We start from the raw sequence: 22909 nt of genomic DNA, 5'->3' as shown, positions 1-22909 counted from the left end.
TGGGTAGTAAAGGTGTGGTTTTTAAAGTAATGGAATTTTTAGAAATATATTTTTAAGGGGAAAAAAGGTAGTAAGTACAAGAATTTTGGAAAAGTCTGAAGACACTATTAAAAATGCAAGCACAATACAGATTTTCATGGTTGTGAATTGAATATGCTCAGTCAAAAGTAAAATCACTGTTCTTGAAAAATCTCCTGTATTACTTGACAGTTGGTTAGGTGTTCCCTTGACAACTGCTCTGGTTAATCAAGGGTGTAAATGAAGCCACTATTTCAGTGTTTTGCAGGACAGTTTTATTTTATGTCTTTAATATCAATACTTTTTTAGTAAGGGCATTTTTGTAGGGGTTTTTTTACTATATTGAACTGTGAAGCTGGGCTAGAATTTTTTCAGATTGTAGGGAGAAAAATAGCAAGTAATTCTAAATGTAGTCCTCCAATTGTGGCATTATAAAATGGACAGTGGTGTAACTAGTTTCTAATAATTTTTCAGAAGACCAGAAATCCTGGTTTGCTGGCAATGTGAGGTAATTGTCAGAAACACTCTCACCATGATTATTTAGCTTGGATAAAAACAAAGGTTCTCTTTATAATGCCTGGGGTTATTTACACCTGCAGATATGACACTTTAATTTTGCCATACTTGTCCTTAATCAGTTAGAAATATGACTGCACCTTCAGCATTATATAGAAAATACAGTTGCTATAAACTAAATTTTCTTAAGTATGTTTACATACCCATGAATGCCCCTTTTTTACATGATTACATTATGTATTTATAATGCATGAAAGCAGTTAAAAGTCTTCCAGAAGTTCCAGTCTCTGGACCTATTCTCATCCATATTGTCAAACATGTAATCAGTTTAAGATACTTTGCTATGTTTCTCTTGATATAACTGGAAGCTGAAGCAATCATGCTATCAATTAGAGCTTAAGTCAGTCTTTCCAATTATTAGAAGAGACATTAGTAGGGATTTTGTGTTCAGGCTTTCTACTGTGCTCCTTTAGTGCCACCTGGTGACTAGCTTGAAAAGAAAAAAAGTATGATTTTATTTCCAGCTGGACTTGAGCAAGATTATACCAGGTAACATTTGATTTAGAGGTGCCACAATCTTAGTTAGCTTAAGAGGATTTCTTTGACTAGCAGTTCCAGACCTAAAGTAATCCAATACATTATATCCACAATAATGTCATGAGTGTGTGAGGTACACATTGCACTTAGAAATTCAGTGTTCATCCACATAATTAATCAACATGCAACTAGGAATGACATAGTATATTACTACTGTTTTGCACCTGTTGAAGTTCATTAGTCTTTTGTAAAAAATAGTAAATCCTTTGTAATTCTTGGTCTTAACTTTATATAAAAATCCACAGCAACTATGAAAAAAATCATTATATTCTAAGCCAAGAGCAAATAAGAAGGCTGAAAATCTTCTTGCTTGAAATTTGTGGAAATAAATATTTGAATTCATCAGGCCTATATCTTAGCATCTCCAGGAACAGGTTGGGCTTCACATGGCTACAAATCTGTTTAGATTACTGTGCATACCCTTGCCCATATGTCCTTCACATACACTCATTTCCCATAACTACTCCTTGCACACCCAATTCTTTACTTCCCTGTGAATCCTTTCTATATCATTATGAGCGTGATGTGCATGAATCACAATTCTGGTACCTGACAAAATCATCCTGCAATAGGAATCCTATTGCATTCTCTACTGTCACTGTCTCTGGAGGGGAAAATATGCTGGCTTTAAATGCAGCCAGAATGTGCCACTGAGATGTGAGGCAGATGGACTGAAATGCCTTCAGCATCTAAACGAGTGAAAAAGCACCACAGAACTAAAAATACTTCAAAATTTAAAGATGTCAGTGATTAGCCACTTTCATCTCAGGTGTTCTTAATGTGAGGTCAGTATCTCATAATACAAGGTTAATTAGAAAAATAAAGAAAAAATGTCAAGAGAATAAATCATCAGTTTCATTTTCTCTTTTCTAATGCGGATAATGGAGTTCAATCTTCTGTGAGCTGCGTGAAATAATACAACTGCATTTATTCAATTGCAAGATTAAGACAGTTTTCAACACAGATTATAAGAAAACTAAAACCAGGTCATAGAGCAACATGAATGGTATTTTAGTTCAGGTAATTTCTCTGACAGGATATTTCAATTCCCTTCTTTTTTCCATCATTGTTTTAAAAAACTAATATGAATATATTTTGCATGTGTCCATCCATGTTGTAGCACTTTCTGGGTTTAAGTGCTATAATAAAGACTAAGACAGCATTTATGGTTTAACTGCCATTTTTCACATGTTTATAATTTTCTAATAAATCTGTCTTTTGGATTGTAATTTTCCATGCTCTGTCTCTTTCTAAAAGCTATTCTAGGCATATTTAAGTAATCTAGCAAATTCAAAGAGTCCTAATTTTGTGGTAATGTAAGCATGAAAAATACCCATTTTGTTCACATTGCAAATGACAGTTTTTCCATCCTATGACGAGACAGAGAGAAATGTCAAGTATTAATTCATTGGAAATCTTTACAGAGAAAGAAAGAAATGCTGAAGAAAACAGTGGTAGCATGGAGTGCATTCCTAACATGCATTCCAGAATACAGGGCAGTAGGTTTCTGCTTGCAGCTTCTGGTTTTATTCTCATGATTCAGTCACTAATCTATTGACTGACAACAAACAAATCTGTTCTGCTCTTTGAGATTTCATTGATGCACATTAAAAAAAAACATAAAATAAATAAAAAAAAAAAACCTGCTGTTTATGGATATTGAGGGGTTTTATTTGGACTTTCTTTTTTATTTTTTTCTCACATATTTATTTAAAGGTAGAATGTATTACTAGGTATGCCTGTGTTATTATCTGAATGAATTTATGATACTTGAGCTTGTCTAAATAAAGATACCTAAAGTAAAGGACTTGTCAGTGACAAGCAGTTTTTAAGGTTTATTATAGTTGCACCTATATTTAATCTTCCACTTTTTTCCTCTAGTAAAGGATCAAAACAATATAAATTATGTGTACAAAGCAGTGAGAATGTGTGTACACCAGGCATTTGCAATGGAAGTTTACAATGCTCAGTGGATGGCTAATTGCTTGAAAATGGTCACACTGACACAGACCTCATTGTTCTTTTATTTTTCATCAAATGAGCAGTCTTCTTAATTAATTTTGCCACTTCACTTAAACTTTTGGTTCTTTGTGGACTGGACCACTGTAAAATGTGATATAAGAGGTTATTTAGAAAAGGAAACAGGCAGACTTCAGCAATCTTTCTGAAAAGCAGGGACAAGGCAGGGGCAGAGAGTAGACTTTGCCATGTCTATGTTAGGTCTCTACTCAGTTTCCACTTAGAGTAGAATGTATCAAGGAGAGGCTATGAGTTTGTTTTCCCCCAAGAGAGAATCTCAAATGAGCTGATTTTCTATTACATGAAAATTTTACCTTTATATACTCTGATTTACCGAGACAATTCCCAGCAGCTGAAATATGAGTAGGAATAATAAATCTATTCAAAAAATATTTTACATTTCAAGATTTGGTTGAAAAACACAATACTTGGAAGTGTTTTCTCCAAAATTGTTCTTATTTCAAGTACCTAAAAAGGAGATCAGCAACTATCTGTCAATATACCCATTGTTTATTAAGGAGAAACTTCTGTTTACTGAATTCATTATTTATAAAGAAATTGTGCAAATCAGATGATCTTCAAAACAGCAGGCACTGCTTCTGATTCCTTGTATTCAAAATCAAAATATTATGATAATTTTAGATTTTTCAAGAAGGAATGCAGTTCAAATACCTTAACAACATGACTCTTTTTAACCCAAAATAAGAAATATAAATGAAACTTTTTCAAACTCATTTCAATAGTCTAGGAGTCTAGATCATATTTCAGAAGGCGATAATACAAATGACATTCAAATATTTCAGACTTTTAAAGAAAGATTCAGAAGTAAGAAAAGTGCTGCATACTTACAAGGTAGAAATAATTTAGCACATTTCAACCCCATGCAGCAGAGCACAGTGAAAAGTCAATGAATTAGTATTGACTGATTTAACTGTGAACCAGCAGTGATATAACCATTGGAAAGGTGGGATTTATTAATTTGTGAGCATCAGCTTTTGATGTGGATGTACTGGCTGTAAGACAAGTTAGTAAAAACACTGTTTTTGTGCTGCTCACTCAGAAATCAGTGCACTGCAGTGGATTTATAAATATTCATTAGGGGTCCAATATCATATCCGTTTATGTCAATACAAGATTCCCAGCAAATTCAGAGGTGAAAACTGAGATTCTAAATTTGATAATGAATCTACAGACAGGAGGATGAAATAGTAAGACTTTAGACACAGCAGCAGAAACACAAAGCTCAAGGCATAACCTGGAATAAATCATGCCATGGCAGCTGCAGACAAACAACCAGGTGGTGATATATAAAAAGGAACCATTTGAGACTGTGGTGCATCTTGATATGTTTTCTCCAGGAGTAAATTTTTCTTGTCAATGCTGAATTTCTATGATTACTAATGTAGACTTCTAGTGTACAAATCATAATGGGCATTAAAATGTTTTAACATTTTCATATATCTATGGACTAACATAAAAATGCATCTATCCCAATGCAAAACATTTCATTCATTACACTCCTGTCATTGTCCTTTACCATTATTCAGCTAAAAGAAATGGAAAATTTGGCAGTCCAAATAAATGCAATTTTTTTCAGAATCTTTTTTAAAGTTTGTTGCATAACATTTGTATCTATTCTAGGGAGACTATATGTCAACCACATAAAAATACCCTCTTAAGTATTTAAAGATTTATTTCTTCTTTTCTCTGTATCTATTTCAAACCCTAGTTAAGAATAGTAAGAAAGCAAACAGAAGAGGCACATCAGTAGACAAAACTTGTATCTTTTGTCTCCTGGGTAATTCAGTAGCCATGAAACTGGAATTAGCAGCATCCAAAGATTTTCATCCTTTATGGAAGTCTGGACATCTCTTTCACTTTACCTTTGCTGTGTGAGGTTTGAATACTCCATGACCAACAGTATAATCAGCAATGGATCTTCTGTTTCCTTACAGCTACATGTTGCCTGTGGGCAATCCTGAAGGTTACTGCATGATTGAAATGGCTGCAGGTGGAAACCCTCCTGTACAGCACAGACTTTCTTTCTCACATCAAGCATCTCAGGTGAGCCTATAAAACATCAAAAAATATCTATTTGCTTTGAACATTTCATCAGCATATGCACTACAGTTATTTTCAAATGAGAATAGGTATACTCTAACTTCTTCTAAAGGAGGAAATGTAATTCCTCCTACTTAGTTTCTTTCTAATAGGTCTTTTCACATACAGCAACAGCAACATATCCATTAATTTCTTAATTTATTTGACTCTGAAGCTTCTATTCCTGCTGCACAAAGTCCATGGAAAGGACATGGATGCTAAGAGAATTAAAAAATTTATATTAGCAGCATCATTTACCTAAGGCCTGGGGGTTATTAGAAACAATTCAGGTATTAATAAGTAGTAATTCTAGTTACTTTTTTAATTGCAAGCCACACTGTCTAGTGGAGGACAGTTATGAATCATCAGTGATTTTATCTGGTGTCAGTATTTTTGCTAGGACTTGGCTTCTGAGCAATATTGTAAAAATACCTCTCTCCATTTTGAAACTGGTATCAGAAGACTCATTCTGAATGGACAAGAGGCCAGCTTTCTCAAATCTTGAGTTTTCAGTTACTCTTTGTCTTCATTTTATTGCCTTTGTTATGCATTCTCTCATCACAAGATTATTTGTGCATTAAATATTTAAAATGCTTTTAGACAAAAATTTGAGCTGTGATTGGCAGTTTGCTTTATAAGTTTGTTCACTAGAAGACAGACCAGTTATCTGTAGAGATGCTAATCTTGATATGCATCTCACAGTATGCACTGCTGGTTTGTTACAGAATTTCTTCCCTTACATGGTATGTAGTATGAATGTTAAATCCTCATTACTAACTATTACACTTTACAGATCTGCTCTTAATCTCCCAGAACCTCTATTTACAAAGCACACAATCAAAGAAAGAAAAAAAGACTTTTCTTATCTCTAGGAGGAATAATGAATATCTTCCCATTATTGCCCAAGGTAATCCTTTTTACCACTCAGGCTCAAAGTGAAGAAGGATGTTTTCAAATTAGTATTTGAAAAGTTAAACATGAGTATTGCATAAGTTATTTATGTAACTCTTTATTAAGCCTTTTATGTTATTAACAAGACTTACAGGAAAGCTTTCTTTGTGCCTCCTTAAAATGTATTATGTTCAATTCAGTTAAATTCAGAAAAGGACCTTTATAGAAAGAATGTATATTATGGTGTAGTAACATGAGCTTAAACACCTAATACATAATGATAAAATCCAGTAATGCTAGAAACTGAGCAAAGCCTGCTGAGGTTGTTCTGTGATACCCTGAATCTGCCCACAAGGTTAGTGCTTTTGTAAAGTAAGACAAATAATAAAGGAGATTGTGCTGCAAGTGGAGTGTTAAAAACACTGCTCTTAATCACAGACACTTTATAATGCAGTCCAATGCTTTGCTTAACTCTTGAAAGAGATTCACAAGCAGAGAGAAAATGTCTGCAAACACTACTTACAAATCTTGTCAATCACTTAGCTTTGTTTAAAAGGGCATAAAGTCAAGTGATCTGAAATAAATTCAACAAGTGCAGAGCCAAAAGTCTTTGAATTCCTTTGATATGAAAAATCTGATTTGACTTCATCCATGATCTAAAAGAAGTAGGTGTTTTTTCTTTTTCCCTTCAGAATGAAAGACACTAAGTAGAAGAATATCAGGCAGTATTCACATTCATTGTACCACCAAATTTCACTTGAAATTGTCAGCAACATAGCTCCAGGACTGACAAAAGCAATACTGGAAACAGCAAAGAAAAAATCATATGGATGATTTCACATAAATCAATGGGATATTTTCTTCCTGTTTCTACTTCTTTACAGGTGTCTTAATATGATAATGAAGGGCCTCTTCACTATAAATTATCCCCTCACATGTTTTATATATGCTGTGATATATTTTGGATTTCATTGGTTTATTCCTACTTGACTTGAATGGGTTACATGTCACCCTCTTTCTGGATTAATAGTATTGTACAAATAAATGCATAACTGTGTGATACAACTATACATATATATTTATATTTTTTTTTCAATTCCTTAGAATTAAGGGCTTGAATCCTAGGTCAGGCAACCTAGTAATTACCATAGTGAGCACTAACATGATTTGGTCAGACCCTGCTTGAAAAAAAGATAATAATATTTTTAAAAATAATCACTTCAGAAAGTATCAGAGTTTTTGGCCATATTCAAATAGTGATTATTTCCTTTATCACTATCTATTATCCTTTCATTATTTACAATAACATCACAAATCACTTTTTTTTTATGAGTCTCTTTTTGTTTCTGCAGATCACTTTTGGATCAATCTTCCTTGGAAATGTTCCTGTTTATGAGGAGGTTCATCGGTGTGCTGGGCAGATATATGGCTACAAAGGATGCATTAGGGATTTTCAAGTAAACCACAAAGAGTTGTTCATCATAGACGAGGCTCTTGAAGGAAGGAATGTTGAGAACTGCAATGTTCCGATATGTGATTATCATCCATGTCACAATGGTGGGACCTGCACTAGGTAAGAGGTATTTCTTTACCCATTCTATCATTCATTCTTGAGGCAAAATTACTATAATTTTCTCTGTAATGAAATAATCACCAAACTTTTGTCCTGATAATTTCAATTAGAAAATGCAATATCTTCATAGATAGCCAGAGAGATGTTAAACTTTATTTACTTCCATGAAAAGTGATATAAAATATAATGACATTGTCCACACAGGATATATATTTTGTTGAAGTCAGAATTCCTTTGTAACCAACCACATCTGCTACAGTACTGCTACAAAACTAAATCTGAACCTTTGTATAGACGGTTTGGACAGAAGATGTCATTCTCCATATCTCAGTCATGTACCCTCACACATTTTTGTGGTGTGTTAGTGGGTGCAAATGTCCATCATCATGCTATGAAAACACTAACAATTTACTTTCTTGCTCACCTTCAGCATATGTGAAAAGGTACTGCCAAAAACCTTGAAAGTTAAGGTGAATCATGCTGAAAGAGGGAATGGAGTCTGAGATGAGTTAAAAGTACAGAGGATGATGGCTCAGTAGGAGCACAGGAACTTTTTAAGCCATAGCAACAGGATCATTATCTAAGGAATACAGCATTTAGAAACACATTTCTGTTTAGAAATGATAGAATTTGTGAAGTAATTGACAAATTTTTTAAAAATTGTACTTCACTTCAAGGCAAATGCTGAATAAAACAGTCTAAAGTTCTTTTGATATTCTGGGCCACTGTGTTTTTTCTTAGATTGAGTAGATCTTGAACAGATTTTTGAGGGACTTCTCTTGATTGATATGAACACACAAACACCAAATAGATCTTTGATCTCTAAGTCTTGTTTGACTAGAGCACAAATGAAAGCAAGGCAGTTTTATGAAAACACACAATTTTCCTACCAGTCTGGTGAAACTGAGTATGTACTTTGGAGTAATGAATCTCTTTTTTCTCTCTTGGTCTTTACTGTATCTCTGCCATTCTACTGCTTGGCCTGTCAGCAGCCATTATGGAATGCAGCGTCATTTGAATTTGTGTCCTGAATAATTCATGAGGATTGGATTTATTTCTTGCCTTTCTGCTTTCCAACTGCTGGCCTGGGCCCTTTTCAGAAATGCTTTTGTTTTGAAATAGGTCACTTCTCTTCAGTCCAGAGGCATCATGGAAGACTGGGCATGTGCAAACCAGGGATTAGTGGCTGTGCATTAGGACAGTTTTCATGATTTTCTACAACAGCAACTGATTTTCAGGGATCACCTCCTCCAAACCCAAGAATGATTCATTCCAATAAGCAGGAAATCAACTGTCAGCAAGCCTGAATGGATTAATAAGATGCTTCTTGACAAAACTAAAACATTAAAAGGAAATATACAAGAGAGAGATGCACAGCCAGGTGATCTGGGCAGAGTACAGAGAAAAAATCCAGCTACATAGATATGGAACAAGTCAAAGCCCATCTGGAGATTAATCTGGCAGGGACGTGCAAGGCAAAACCAAAAGCTTATAGAAGGATATCTGCAGCAAAAGGAAGACCTAGGAAAATGCAGGCTTGCTGCTGAATGGGGAAAACTTCTGGTGACAAAGGATTCAGGAAAGACTGAAGCCCCTTCTTTGCCTTAGACTGTATTTATAACTGGGCTCCAGGAATACTATTCCTCTCCTGTAGGAGAAAGTCTGAAGAAAGGAAGGTTTACACTTGGTGGACGAGGATCAGATTAGGGAACTTTTAAATCAGTTGGACATATATCCATGGGGCCTAATGGGATTCACATGAGTGATGAGGGAAGTATCTGATGTCATAGCAAGATTTTTGCCAGGTGCTTCAATTACACTGCTTAGTGGCAAAAAGAAAAAAAAATAATTGCATTTTATTTTTAAAGTGCTTGGCAACTAATGAGTGGGTTTGCTTCAGAAAGACCCTGAAGTATTACATAGCAAATATCTCTGCCATGTTTTTGTAAGGAAGACTGGAGTTCATCAATGCATATTGCTGAGTATAGATAGGCATGTTTTTTAAGAAATGTTTTTTACAGTTGTTCTTACAAGGAAGTTACTTGCCTTTTCCCATCATCAGAGTAGAAAAATACTACTGTAGTGTTCAGCCTATTAATTACAATGATTATGTAAAAGAAATTTATTTGAAAGGAAAACGATATATTTGTAATTTTAGTAGAAGGAGACAGGGATTAGAATGTACCTAATTTTCAGACAAAAAATTTCAGGATGCAGCTGACCCTGTGTTCTGGTCATTGGTTATACCAGGTGCTCCCCAGGGGCATGCCAGGGCAGGGCTTGCACCAGGTGGGCATCAGGACAGACCCAGCCCTTGGGCACTGGGGACATCCCCGGGTACATCAACATGCTGAGGCAAGACTGGGACATCAGTCCACTGGTGGGGGGCCAGGATCAAGCTCAGAATGGGGAACAAGGGGGAACACAGCCCTAAATTGTCTAGGCAGGGCAATGGTGACAGAAAAACAGATTCAGCATGTGGAATGGTGACTTGGGAAGGCAGACAATGTAACTCGAGCCACTCCCTCTCTCTTACCCCCTGCTTGACGTGCTGAGCACGATGCCTGTGCTCTGGGGTATCACTTGGGTCAGCTGTCCTGGCTGTCCCCTCCCAGCTCCTTGTGCTGCCCCAGCCCTGTGCTGGTGCGGTGGGCAAGGAGCAAAAAGACCTTGACTGTGTCATCAACCCAGTGCTTTGCACAAATGTAAAACACAGCCCCCCACCAGCCAGCTACTGTGTGCAATATTAGCTTTATCCCAGCCAAAGCCTGCACAATAGAACAGAAAACATTGGTTTCAAGAGTATTTAAACATATGTTGCATCCCATGCATGCTTCAATAGAAATCTAAATTCTTAATTCTTTACATAGTCATTGTGTATTAGATTAAAAAATGAAACAGCCTCCTATGTAAATGCTCTACTCCTTTAAAAAGCAAATTATCAAATCCTCTAGCTCTTTTCCTGCACTTTAAATGTATACTAACATGGAATTCCAGAGACTGGTACATTTCAGAAGGGGAAAAATGACAACTATTCAGTAAATTTAAGGCTGTGATGTCACACAGTTCTACAGAATTCAAAGTTCATTGGATTTGGATGTGTTTGAAATGGGCATGGAAAGATTAACCTATGAAGCTCTTAATATTCTCTGTGGCCCCCTGATCATATGAGCCAGATGTTGCAAACCAAGCTTAGTGTTAATTAAGAAGACACATCTGTGTGTGGGAAATAAACTCACCAAATTACCTCACCAATGATTTGACAATTATGTCAGCCACTACACTACACAGTTGATTAATGCATTTGTTTTAAATTGTATAAAGACTCAAAAAATGTAAACATACATAAGCTTAGCTTTTATAATGTAGAGTACAATCTCGAAGTTAATTGCTCCCACAAACAATCATGTCTGCAGTGTCTCAAACTATTCTCACAGTGATTATTCTTACTGTTGTTATTCCCCATGTATTGATGCAGCAGATGGGTCCATTAATGTTAATCAATTAACCAAGACTGAAAAATCAAACTCAATTAGCAATAAATTTCAATAGAGACACTTATCTTCAGATTTTGACTGCCATGTATGCTTTAATCAACAAAAATATATGAGGAATTTAAATTCTCAATTTTCATCTCCTGACAATGTAAGAGATACCTTCCCAGACATTTAGGTCTCATTTGAATAGTACCTTTTTAGTTATAAATAGGAAAATATTTAAATACCTACATCAGAAACTGTTTTCTGCATTCTCGGAAATCATGCAATTCCCCTTAAGCCTTTAAAAACAGATCACTAAATGAAAATTTCTATTCAAACTCTTTTCTAAAGTTCATTTGATAACATTTTAAATGTCTTTCAGAAAAAAAAAAAAAAAAAAAAAAAAAAAAAAGTTCAAGGTTGCATTAGCTTGTTAGTCCAAGATAATTTTATGGTTGAGGTTGATTAAGTGATAGACAATCTTATGATGTAGATGTGAGGAGACCAGATGAAGTGAATTAACAAATTTTGTTGTTTCCTTTTAGTATATTAAGTATATACTATAAACATATTAAGTATATATCCTGAATATTAATTAAATAGTAGAAAGAGTAATTCCAAATGTGAATCTTTTAGAAGAAAATCAAAAGAGATTAAGTTTGGAAACACTAAAATGTTCTTTTTAACATTTTTTGCATCTCGTTTTTCGTTTTAAAGCTAATCCTGGTGATTCTCTCCCAGCCACGTGCAAAAAAATGCATTTATGCTTGCTTGTGCCCATAAGCTAAAATTGTGTGTTATGGCAGGCTTCAGCTGAAGGTATTAAACTAAAGGTAGGTTTATATGCCTTTAGTAATTGTTTTCCCAGATTTTTATCACAGAGCTGCAGTCTGCTTCCAGATTGCAAAATCTGGTTTCTGTGTTTCTTGACCTAAAGATAGAATTTTTACCCTAGAATGAGCAAGTGTCTATTTTCAAACTAAGGAATACTGAAGCATTTCTCCAAAACTAGCAAGAGTATTGCAGGCCAGAGTTTTAGAATTGCTCATGGATTTTCTCTCATTGCTTTAAATGTAGATGTTTCTGGGTAAGAAAGGTACCAGCTAGTCAGAAATATCAGAACTGATCATTTATCAAAAACTTTTTATAGATGTGTTTTGTAGACCAAGAGACTCAGACCAACATATAATTCAGAACATCAGTTTGTTGGGTTTTTTACAAATCTAAATCCTAGTTTACATCCATGTTAATTTCAGAACTAATATTATAGGTTCCACCCTATTCAGGTTTTGAAGAAAGATAAACGAAAGGGATTAATTTAATCTTAGTTGATTTTCAAATTAAGAAAATTTCCAGATGAGAGTGTTTTATTCTCACACCTTTTCAGAATTTGCAACAAATGTACTTATGCAGTGCTGATTTGTAGGAAGAAGATAACTTCCTTCCTTTTAAAGGGGTGCTTTTTCGGCAGATCTCTCAATACCAAAGATGCTCTCATTTTACAACTCCAGAAACTCGTGTTGTTGTGATGATGATGATGATGATGATGTTGATGATTATTCATGCTTACACACACCATTATTTAGGAAGAGTACTTTGGGGACTTGATTTTTTGGGGTCCTGTTCTTTTAATGAGATTAGATTGTATAGTGGGAATTCGGTACTTATGTCAGAGATTGACATTTGGGAATCTATTGTTTTCTATTGCTTACTTCAAATTTGATTTTGTAGAAGAAAATAATTAATATAAATTTATTTCCAAGTTGTTTTCTTTTTCTGGAAGAGGTGTATTCATCCTTTTAGATTCCTCATGATCTTTGGAAAACATAATGCCATTCTTATTAAGGAATCAAAATCATACTTGGGGAGAATGAAAGATGGTTCCATAATGACCAAAAATCCTGTTGGATGTGTGTTTGTTGCATCATATTCTCACAACAAAATCAAATAAGCAAAGGAGAAAATTTAATTTCCAATTTTCCTAGCAGTAAGTATTAACAGATAGATAATTCATTTACCTAGAATGACCTTTCTGGTAGAAGGAATTCATTTGGCTTAAGTCCCTTTGAAAACTCTGCACAATTTTTTTCTGAACAGAATCTGCATTTCTCCTACATTAGTTTTACCTAAATCAGAAATGAAAACTAAATTTTGATGCCTTCTAGCCCTTGAAGATTACACAATAAATTGTTCTAATCTGCAGTTTTCTTAGGATATCTAGCTTCAAAATACTGTTAGGATATCAGTTTCAAGACTGAATTAATTGAACAAGGGGTGTCTCACACTTGGCATCAGAAACAGATTCCCATTTTATCATATTTCATTTCTTGGGCATTATATTCCTCAGATTATAGTAGTATGGAGGAGAGATTTGACAAAGAAATCAAAGCCATGTTCCATTAAGCTGACAGCATTAAGTGATGATGTTTTAGATTTTAAACAAAACATCTATAAGACCTCAAGAAATTTTATTATGATAATATATGGGGACACAGCAAAATATAAAGTTATACATTTTATTGGATATACTAGTATTGAACTGCTGTTCTTTTTAAATAAACATTTTTAAAATATGAAACTTCTTTACTAGTGATTAAAATGATGTTATATCTTCAGAATTTGATTGCTTCAGAGCATAATTTTTTCTTAGAAATACTCTTGTAATAACAAATTCTGGCAATTGAAAAATAATCAAAACAAGCAAGTTAGAAAAGGTGATATTCAAACCACAAAGCATTCTGCTTCTAATTTGGGCAGTATTGTGATGATTCTATTAAAAAGTTTGTGGGAAAATCAATTTTTTATGTTCTCAGAGCCACAGATTTAGTATTCAATTAGTTTGAAAAGGGGCACACTGAAAACAGTGCATGTGTGAAAATCAAGAATCCGAAATAAATCGGGGTTCAAATTCATGACTCTCTAGATAACATGCAAGCTCTGCACAAAAATTTTTACACATCATGTTATATATCATCTCTATTGAATTTTACTTAAATCAGAGAAGCTACCATTGCTCAAATTTTAGTGGAGGTATTGAAATAGCAGTAAATGCCATTATTATACCAGTCATCTTGGAATGTTTTGACTGAATATGTAGAAATTCTATGCAGCATTATTTCTACAAATTGCAGCACAACCAAATCAGCATTTCTGATTGCTTTAATTCCAGAAGGGGTATCTATTTTGAAGCTTTAGAATACAACATAGAAGCAAAATTAATTGAATACTTTTGCCAAGGAAAGTGAAACGGTTAAGAATAAACAGAAAGACTCAAACCACAAATTTCTCCAATTGGAGAAGTAGTGTGCAGATTCTTAGGAAGAATTTCATTTTACTATGAATCCTGACAAATAGCAGAGCTCAGACTGCTTGCTATAAGGTGTATCATGTAGTATATATATGAAAAATCACTAATGTGCCATATTCATTGTACTAATGATTTTCCAAAATTCCACATAGATGATCCCTTCAGTATAAGTTTTTCTGAGAATCCAAGCTCAGTGGTGGTGAAAGGAGTTACCCCCAGTTGTCAGCCAGTCACCAGTGAGGTTCCCCAAAACTCAGTGTTGGGCCCAGTCCTGTTTAATATCTGTATTGATGATCTGGAGGAGGGGATCATGTGCACCCTCAGTAAATTCACTGACAGCTTCAGGTTGGGTGGGAGTGTTGATCTGAAGTCAGGAAGGCTGTGCAGAGGCACCTGGACAGGCTGGATCATGGTCTGAGGCCAGTGGTGTGAGGTTCAATAACACCAGGAGTCACAACAGCTCTATGCAGAGCTACAGGCTTAGAGAAGAGTGGCTGGAAGGTGACTCAAGGGAAAAGGACCTGGGAGTGCTGGTCACAGCAGCTGAACATGATCAGTGTGTGCCCAGGTGCCAGGAAGGGCAGTGGCCCCTGGCCTGTATCAGCCATGGTGTGGCCAGCAGGAGCAGGGCAGGGATTGTCCCCTGTGCTCAGCACTGCTGAGGCTGCACCTGGAATCCTCTGCTCAGTTTTGAGCCCTCATTATAAGGAAGACTCTGAGGTTCTGGGGTGTCCAGAGAAGGGCAGTGGAGGTGGAGCTGCCCAGCCTGGAGAGAAGGAGTCTCAGTGGAGACCTTATTGCTCTTTACAACAACCTGAGAGTGGGTCGTGACACAGTGAATATTTCCCTCTTCTCCCAGGTAATAAGTGACAGAACTACAGGAAATGGCCTAGGTTAAAATAGGGGAGGTTTAGATGGAATATTAAAGGGCAAAAATTAACCAGAAAGTTTATATATTGGAACACATTGCCCAGGGAAGTGGTCAAACCACCAGATCATCTGCAGTATCTATAATACACGTCAGAACATTTCTTCCTTTGCTGCTGACCTCACATACAAACCTACTTACTAGTTATAGATTTCTACACTTCAAATACTCAAAATTACATAACAGAGAAACACTAATGTGGTTGATGGAGGTTGAATGGTTTAGAACTTCATTGTTCTGAAACTTCATTTGGGAGCTTATCATTGAAAGAAAACAAGCTTATCAGAAGTCACATAACAGATCAGGTTTTGATCATGCTTTAGAGAAACTTTCTTTGCCTTTGGTGTCTTGTTAGCTTCAAGAAACATGCTTAGTATTCAAACAGAATTTGAGAATTTGAGAAGTCTCGATATGAAGTATCATCTTGATATAGAAGATTATCATGACACCAGATTTGGTTTTATACTTTATTTCTTTTTCAGATAGTACTTATTTAAATTTGCCTTTTAGAATTATAAAAAATGGGATTTTTTTTTAATGGGAAGCCATGGTTTTTTGGATTCAATAAAACCAGCCAAATTTGTGATCATCTGAAAAGATAAATACAAATAATGGTACCACAACAGTCATGAGAATTTCATGCTCCATGTGTATGCATATAATGAATTTAGATTAGTTGTCTTTTAAGTAGCCAAACCCAGCTAAAAGACAGCTTATAGGAAGCAGAAAGACAGAAATAGAGGAGACATTCTGCCAAAAGATCCATAAGTGTCCAGACTTATTGAAATTGTATATTACTCTGAAGTGAAGAGGAACATAAAAGATCAATATGTTATTTTATTCTCTGAGCATCCAGAGATTTAAGAATTACCTGGTGTCCTGCTAGAAAATTAGTACATCCCTCTTCAGGAAAGACTGACTAGGAAAACAAATACATATGAAACAATCACTTTTGAAGGCTGGTTTTTTGAAATCTCTATCTTTGGAAATACAAAGGTAAAAGGACCCTAGAACCACAAAAATCCTTTTGGCCTTTATCAGGACCTCCCTCAGGTTACTTCACAGTAGAAGAGCTCAGAACAAGGCCTGGGTCATTAGTTTCCTCCACAACTAGTGGAGACATCTAGCATTGTTGTAGACTAGTCGTGGAGCAATACTACACCACTGCACCTTGAAGCTGAAAGCTGATGTCATTACCATGATGATAATATGGAATATATATTTCACATATATGATGTCATGGCCATATGAGTTTTTGGACACCCTGCTCATGCTTATTCCTAGAACACTTCAGTATATGAAGTATATAGAGTACTTTAATGGATACTTTACTTTGTTGTGTACCTAAATGAGCACATATGTGCTAGCATGTTTTCACACTCATGAATAATTTGAACAGGTTGTAATAGAAATGAGATCAAGTTCTAAAAAATTCCAGTGGGATTGAGCACCCAAGGTGAAAAGTCCAGATGGAAACAAGTTACTCAGAGCCAGAAGTTTTGTTTTAAATAGTTATTGAAGCTGTCAGTCATAAGGGCTCCACTGGCAAGCTGTCCCAGCCCAGTGGCTGGGGTCTGACAGTGAGTCATTGCTCTGGAGACAGAAGACACCTTCATTAATGATCTTGTAGTGGGTCTCTGCACTGCTCAGGTCAAAACCATACCCTGTGACCATCCGAGCCTCTGGCCAAGCACAACCAGCTGCTGGGAACTGAGGAGGAGCTCAGCAGCAAGGCCTGGTTTTATGGGAGGAACATTCAGGAACCCTCATGGCAACAAAGTGTGGAGGAGTCACCCCTGTTCTGGTTCAGCACTAGTCATCAGCTTAGATCACAATTATCACTGATCACTTGCATCACTGTTACTTACATTAGAGTTCTCTTTCTACACTCCCCAGCAAATTTTCTCAGGATTGCAGAGGGATGTGTAAACCTTCAGTTTCAGAAGCTCTGGTCATGATTTTTTTCTATTTCTAAACAGCCTGTGAAGATACTAATAGTATGTGAAGTTTCATTATTTAGTAACTACCTCATGAGCTTTGCTGTAACCATGTGGAATTTGTGAGGTGTGAGATAAATATCTGGGTGAAAACACAGACACAAACACATGTGGATACATATACACTCAAACTATATGCTGACTATAGCTGTGCTGTATTTACTGCTCCTTTCTCCAAAATCATCCTGTCTTCATTATACTTTTGGGTTTTAGAGCATATTGTTGGTGAGGGTGCTAAGGGCAATTTTTAAAGTTTTGTATCTCACCTCAATTGCAAAGATAAGGACACTGAGAAAATAGGTAAAATCCCAAAAAGACACATGAACTGGAGTACAATGGGAGTAAATTCTATTAATGAAATGTAAATTAATAACATTTGTTCAAGATGCATGAGTGCTGTCCTGTAAATAAAATACTTTTTTCTATATTTCTCAGTGACAACCTTAGCAGTTAGAATCATAGAATCATTAAGGTTGTAAAAGACCTTCAATATCATCTAGTCCAACCTTTGACCAATCTCCACCTTGTAAGCTAGATCATAGAACTAAGTGCCATCTCCAGTTATTTCCTGAACACTGCCAGGGGTGACTCTACCACTTTCCTGGGCTGTCTCTTAACCATCCTTTCAGTGAAGAAACTCTTCCTGATGTCCAACTTCAGCCTCTCCTGACACAGCTTAAGGCCATCTCCTCTTGTGCTGTCACTTGCTGCATGTGAGATGAGGCTGACCCCCACCCCACCTCAGCCTCCTTTCAGGGAGTTGTAGGGATTGATAAGGTCTCCCTGAGACTCCATTTCTCCAGGATAAGCAACCCCAGCTACCACAGCTGCTCTTCCTATGGTTTACTCTCTAGACCCACTCTTCACCAGCTCAGGTGTCCTTCTCTGGACACACTCCAGCACCTCAATGTCCTTCTTGTTTTGAGGGAAGGGCTCAGAACTGAGCCCAGCACTCAAGGTGCAGCCCCACCAGTGCCAAGTACAGGGGGACAATCACTCAATCACTGTTCTGGTCCTGCTCCCCACACTGTTGCTGATCCAGACTTTAACTTAATTTTAACTTTAATTTTTTTTTTTTTTCTGGATTATTCATATCATGGGGTCTGGAAAAGACAAAGGAAAATACACAGAAATATGCTAATATCATCAATTAAGAGATATTCAACCTAAACAAATTCTTCACATCAAGAGGGTTTGATTTACAAATGGTTAGCATTTTGAGTACAAGTCTTAAAATATAACATGAAGACTACTGTCTGTAGCCTGGATAATATCTAATAACTATTATTTTTGGTAGTAGAACACAATATGTCAGTATAGCATGATTTTATTTCAGTTGTCAGATTTTCCCAATAATTCATCCATTTTTCCATTCTGTAAACCATTTCCAGAAATAGTGCATTGTACTTCTAGGTTGGAAACTAAGCATGATAGTTCATTAACCCAGATTTAAGCACTTTCCTGGATACCTTCAGGGATTAATTATGGACATCATACCTTACCAAAATATTCAGAGATTGATTTAAATCCCAATATTCACACTAGGCTCATTTTCATCATGTTATCATTTTATGCAAGCTAGATTTTTTTCTTTATATTCATTAGTATTCAGGATATTGTTACATGGATCAGAGTCACTACCTGGAAAAAAATAGTAATGTAGTGGAGAGAATAAACTGTTTAGAAAAACCTAGGGTAAATTGAACTGAAAATCATTTGCAGTTAAGTACCATTAACAAATAAATTGTGTATTGTAAAGGTGATTACCTTTTTTAAACTTTTTTTAGCTTTTCCTCAATCAGATTTCATGGAGAAATTAAAGTGAAATTTTGCCAATTCCTTTTTGCCCTTCAGGTCATGTCTAATACAACCCTATTCTCCCATTATCCAAAAAATGGTATTTAAAAAAAAAAATCCACAAAAAAAAAAAAAAAAAAAAAAAACCTACAAAGCTCCCTGGTAATTAATACCAAACCTGTAAATTAGGCAGAAGGTCTAAATGTCACCACTCCCCAGCTTGGAGAATACACAGAAAAAGAGTCACAAACCATTTCCTTTTCCTGATGCTTTCTCTAGGTTTCTGATTCATCCAGTACAATTCTTTTACTCTCCTCTTCCCCAGGGTGAAATTTGCCTACTTAAGATTCACTTAAACCATGGAAGCACAGTTGAAGTGGGACACAGGGCACAGTAAACAGTTCATTGCTTTGTCACTGTCTCAGGGATGATAGAGCAAGAAGGAAATATATAAACATGCATTTGGTTTCACAGTAAGTTAAAAGCAGCCACTCATATTTAAAATACTGCTACAGTCTTTGAGTATCCTTACTATTTGCCTGCTTTCAAGAAAAATGAGGTAGACAAGCTGTTTCACAGATACCTATTTAATTGTTAGGCATTAAAATTCTTTGAGTGGAAGAACATTTTTAACATTGAAATGTAACTTTAGTATGTATGCTTAAACTGCAGTGAAAAAGACAAAGCAATCAGGAGTTTATTTCACTAGTTTTACAAGTGTTGAGACTCAGCAAATTTATAAGGTGGTTCTGCCAGCTCAAAATTCAAGGCTGAATTCTGACATCAGTTTTCAGCTTCAGCAAATGCTCTCTGGGTCCTGCTGTGTTTCACTTAATAACAAGAACGAGTGAATTCCATCTGTAGCAGAGCATGTTTTACACAGACACTACCACAAGGCAAGAGTCAATACTGAGATGGAGAAGGATTCAATATCTGGATGCTTTTTATTTATGGACAGTTGCTTGTTTGTGTTCAATAAGGTTTTTAAAGCTAGGGTGATGATTTAAGAGCAGATGTGGAGTTATAACAGTTTTAAAATGAGAGGATGTTTGTTCTGTGCTTTGGTGGTAAAATGCTGTGATTTAACATGAACAAGATGGCATTTGTGGTTAGGACCTAATCTTGCTATGTGCAGTAAAGCAGATTATGTAAAAAATGGTAATTGAAATGAACATATCTTGGTTTTATTTTTGGCTGACTAAGATAGTTAAACCTCAGTTTGGATCAATTTTTTATGGGTAAATATTTGAGTAGTAGCAAAACCAGTTGGGTATTATTATATCTTTATACTATGTGTAAAGGAGAAAATATATTTATAAGGTGTATTCATAGGTAAATTGGTATACATGCATATGTATTGATTTTGGCTTTTTTTCGTATGAATTAGGCAGTTCCTAATTCCTGGATTTTTAAATTGACAATCATTTTCTGTAAGTTAGCCTTTATAATATGTGTTTTAAATACATTGGGCAATATACATGTATTTCTCATATCCTTGACACTGATTGCATACATATTCTATCAAGTTACACTGCAAAGCCAGGTACATGTGCAATTAGCTTTCCTTAGACCAGAACACTGCAACCTGAGCCACAAACCCAAAAAAACAGAGCATCCCAAGGCCACTCACCACAGAATGCTCCAACTTCTAGAAATAAAAATTAATACAAAATGAGAAAAGTTGGTTTTGTGCCAAATCTCATCTTTATGCTCTGGGGACATTTGTTTATACAGTTATACACTGTCCAAGTGCCCGTGTATGCAAAATACTGTGTATGCAAAATAATGTTTTTCTCAAAAAAAAAAAAAAAAAAAAAAAGCCAAATCAACAAACAAAATCTTAAATAAACGAGTGCTTCACAAGCTGCTTTTCTTTGCCAAGGAAAATCCTGCAATCCTTGGCTGTGAAAAATCCTTATTATCCATATTTTGTTCTGCTGCCTCTTGAGCAGAGCACAGTTCTGTGTCTCCGGGCTGGTTTTAGGCTCCCACCAAGCTGAGAGGGAGAAGAGCTGGGGGCTGCTGCCATCTACAGCTGGAGAGCCACCGCAGAAATGGACCTGGCACTAAAGCCCCTCCGGACAAAAAGCAGCACAGCACAGAGCTGAGCTGGAGGAGGACTCTGCAGAGCTGGCAGTAATTGGGTTTTGCCAGCTCTTTATGACATTTAAATAAAGCTAGGGGTATAGAGAAAGTAAATCCTGCAGTAGCATTTTGCTTCTCATAAAAGCGTCTTCCTGCTGGCAGTGGCTTGCAGAAATAAATTTCATAGAGAGGACCAAAAAACCCCTCAGCTTCTGACAAACCTTGTGGCAGTGAACATTTGAAATGCTCTGAGATTTACCAGAAAGGAGAAAAAAAAAAAAAAAAAAAAAAAAGAAAAAAGAAAAAAGAAAAAAAAAGAGAGAGAAACATTGCACTCCTAGGGTATATTTAGTCACTGCGATTTCTGTGTCGCAAATATTTTAAGATGCTTAGAATGTTGTCACCTATAACTTCTGTCCCTCCTCCCCCTGCATTTATATATCTCCAGTTGTTAAAAAGAAAAACAAAAAAAGCACACTCTAGATTAAGACCTCAGGAGAGCAGGAATGATAATGCCCAGCAGTGGTGTGTCATTTTCTGCTACTGCTGCAACCCTTTTTGTTCTGAGCTTTATTGTAGTATTTTTTTCAATAAGGAAAATACAGGGTTGCTTCCATCTCAACATTGTTCTGTTCTGCTTAACCTAGTAAATATTGGCATGACAAACTGTGTGCATGGGAAGGACAGGAAATTGTTGTTTGTTTCCATTTGAGCATATCCTCTTTTTTCACTGCTGCTGTGGTATCTGAGGGCTTTTCCCCTGCTCTCTCCTGATCTCATTTCACTTTCAATGCAACAATGAAGAAGAGTGCTCTATGTGGACCAATCAGGCTACTTCACTCCATGAAGGATTCCTTATGCAGATAGTCCCAGTGAGATTTAGCAAATTATGTACTTTAGGAGAAATGCTGTGTTCATGGAAGTATCCTTTTATAGTGAGGTGTGTAAGCACATAGGAAAGAGCCTGCACAGCACTGCTACTTTATTTTCATTTGCAGTGCAGAAAACGGAATTTTGTATCTTGCATTTATAATATTGAAATTAAGCTTGGCACCTGCTTTTCATTTCTGAAAACAGAATGAGCATAAGAATAAACTGCAGGAACACATTATGCTATTAAAAAAATAAAATAGACGTATTTCAGCCATGCTTCATCCTCCAGCCCTCCTTTTGTTTGAGCAACTTATGCCTGCAATCAGCATTTCTTGAGAAAATTACCTTTATTTTAACAGGAATTATGCTCTGATATCTGAGTCACAGAGGCTGATATTCTTCCAGGGAGCATCTCCAATTATCTTTCTTGACAGTGGATGTTAAAAGCATATTCCTCTCCCTCTAAATAATCTACTAGTTTATAATTAGTAATTGTAAAATGTTTTGTTTACACTTAAAGTAGTTTAATCTTCTGATGCAGGATTGGGATGTAGCACTGCCAGTGGAAAAAGTAAAAAAATGGAATTTGGTTCTGGTTTTATAACTGAGATTGCACCATTTGAGAGTACTGAGATTTCCTTTCTTTATGTGGAGTTACCCTGATCTATACTACCAAAATGAAAATCTAATCAAGTCCCACAGCTGGATACATTCAACAATTTTTTTTTT

At 35.8% G+C, this 22909-nt stretch overlaps 1 protein-coding gene across 1 annotated transcript in view; it reads left to right on the top strand.

Moving 5' to 3' along the window:
- Positions 1–22909, top strand: part of EYS (eyes shut homolog) — a 674079-nt gene that overhangs the window by 561870 nt on the left and 89300 nt on the right. The window contains exons 39-40 of the mRNA XM_056488606.1: positions 5106–5214; positions 7494–7714. Coding sequence (XP_056344581.1) covers positions 5106–5214; positions 7494–7714 — 330 coding nt within the window. The remainder of the gene's footprint in view (positions 1–5105; positions 5215–7493; positions 7715–22909) is intronic.

The sequence above is a fragment of the Oenanthe melanoleuca genome, chromosome 3 (assembly GCF_029582105.1).
Source record: "Oenanthe melanoleuca isolate GR-GAL-2019-014 chromosome 3, OMel1.0, whole genome shotgun sequence".
In the NCBI taxonomy this organism is placed as follows: domain Eukaryota; kingdom Metazoa; phylum Chordata; class Aves; order Passeriformes; family Muscicapidae; genus Oenanthe; species Oenanthe melanoleuca.
The sequence above is the reverse complement of the archived record's forward strand: the minus strand, read 5'-3'. Positions and strand labels throughout refer to the sequence as shown.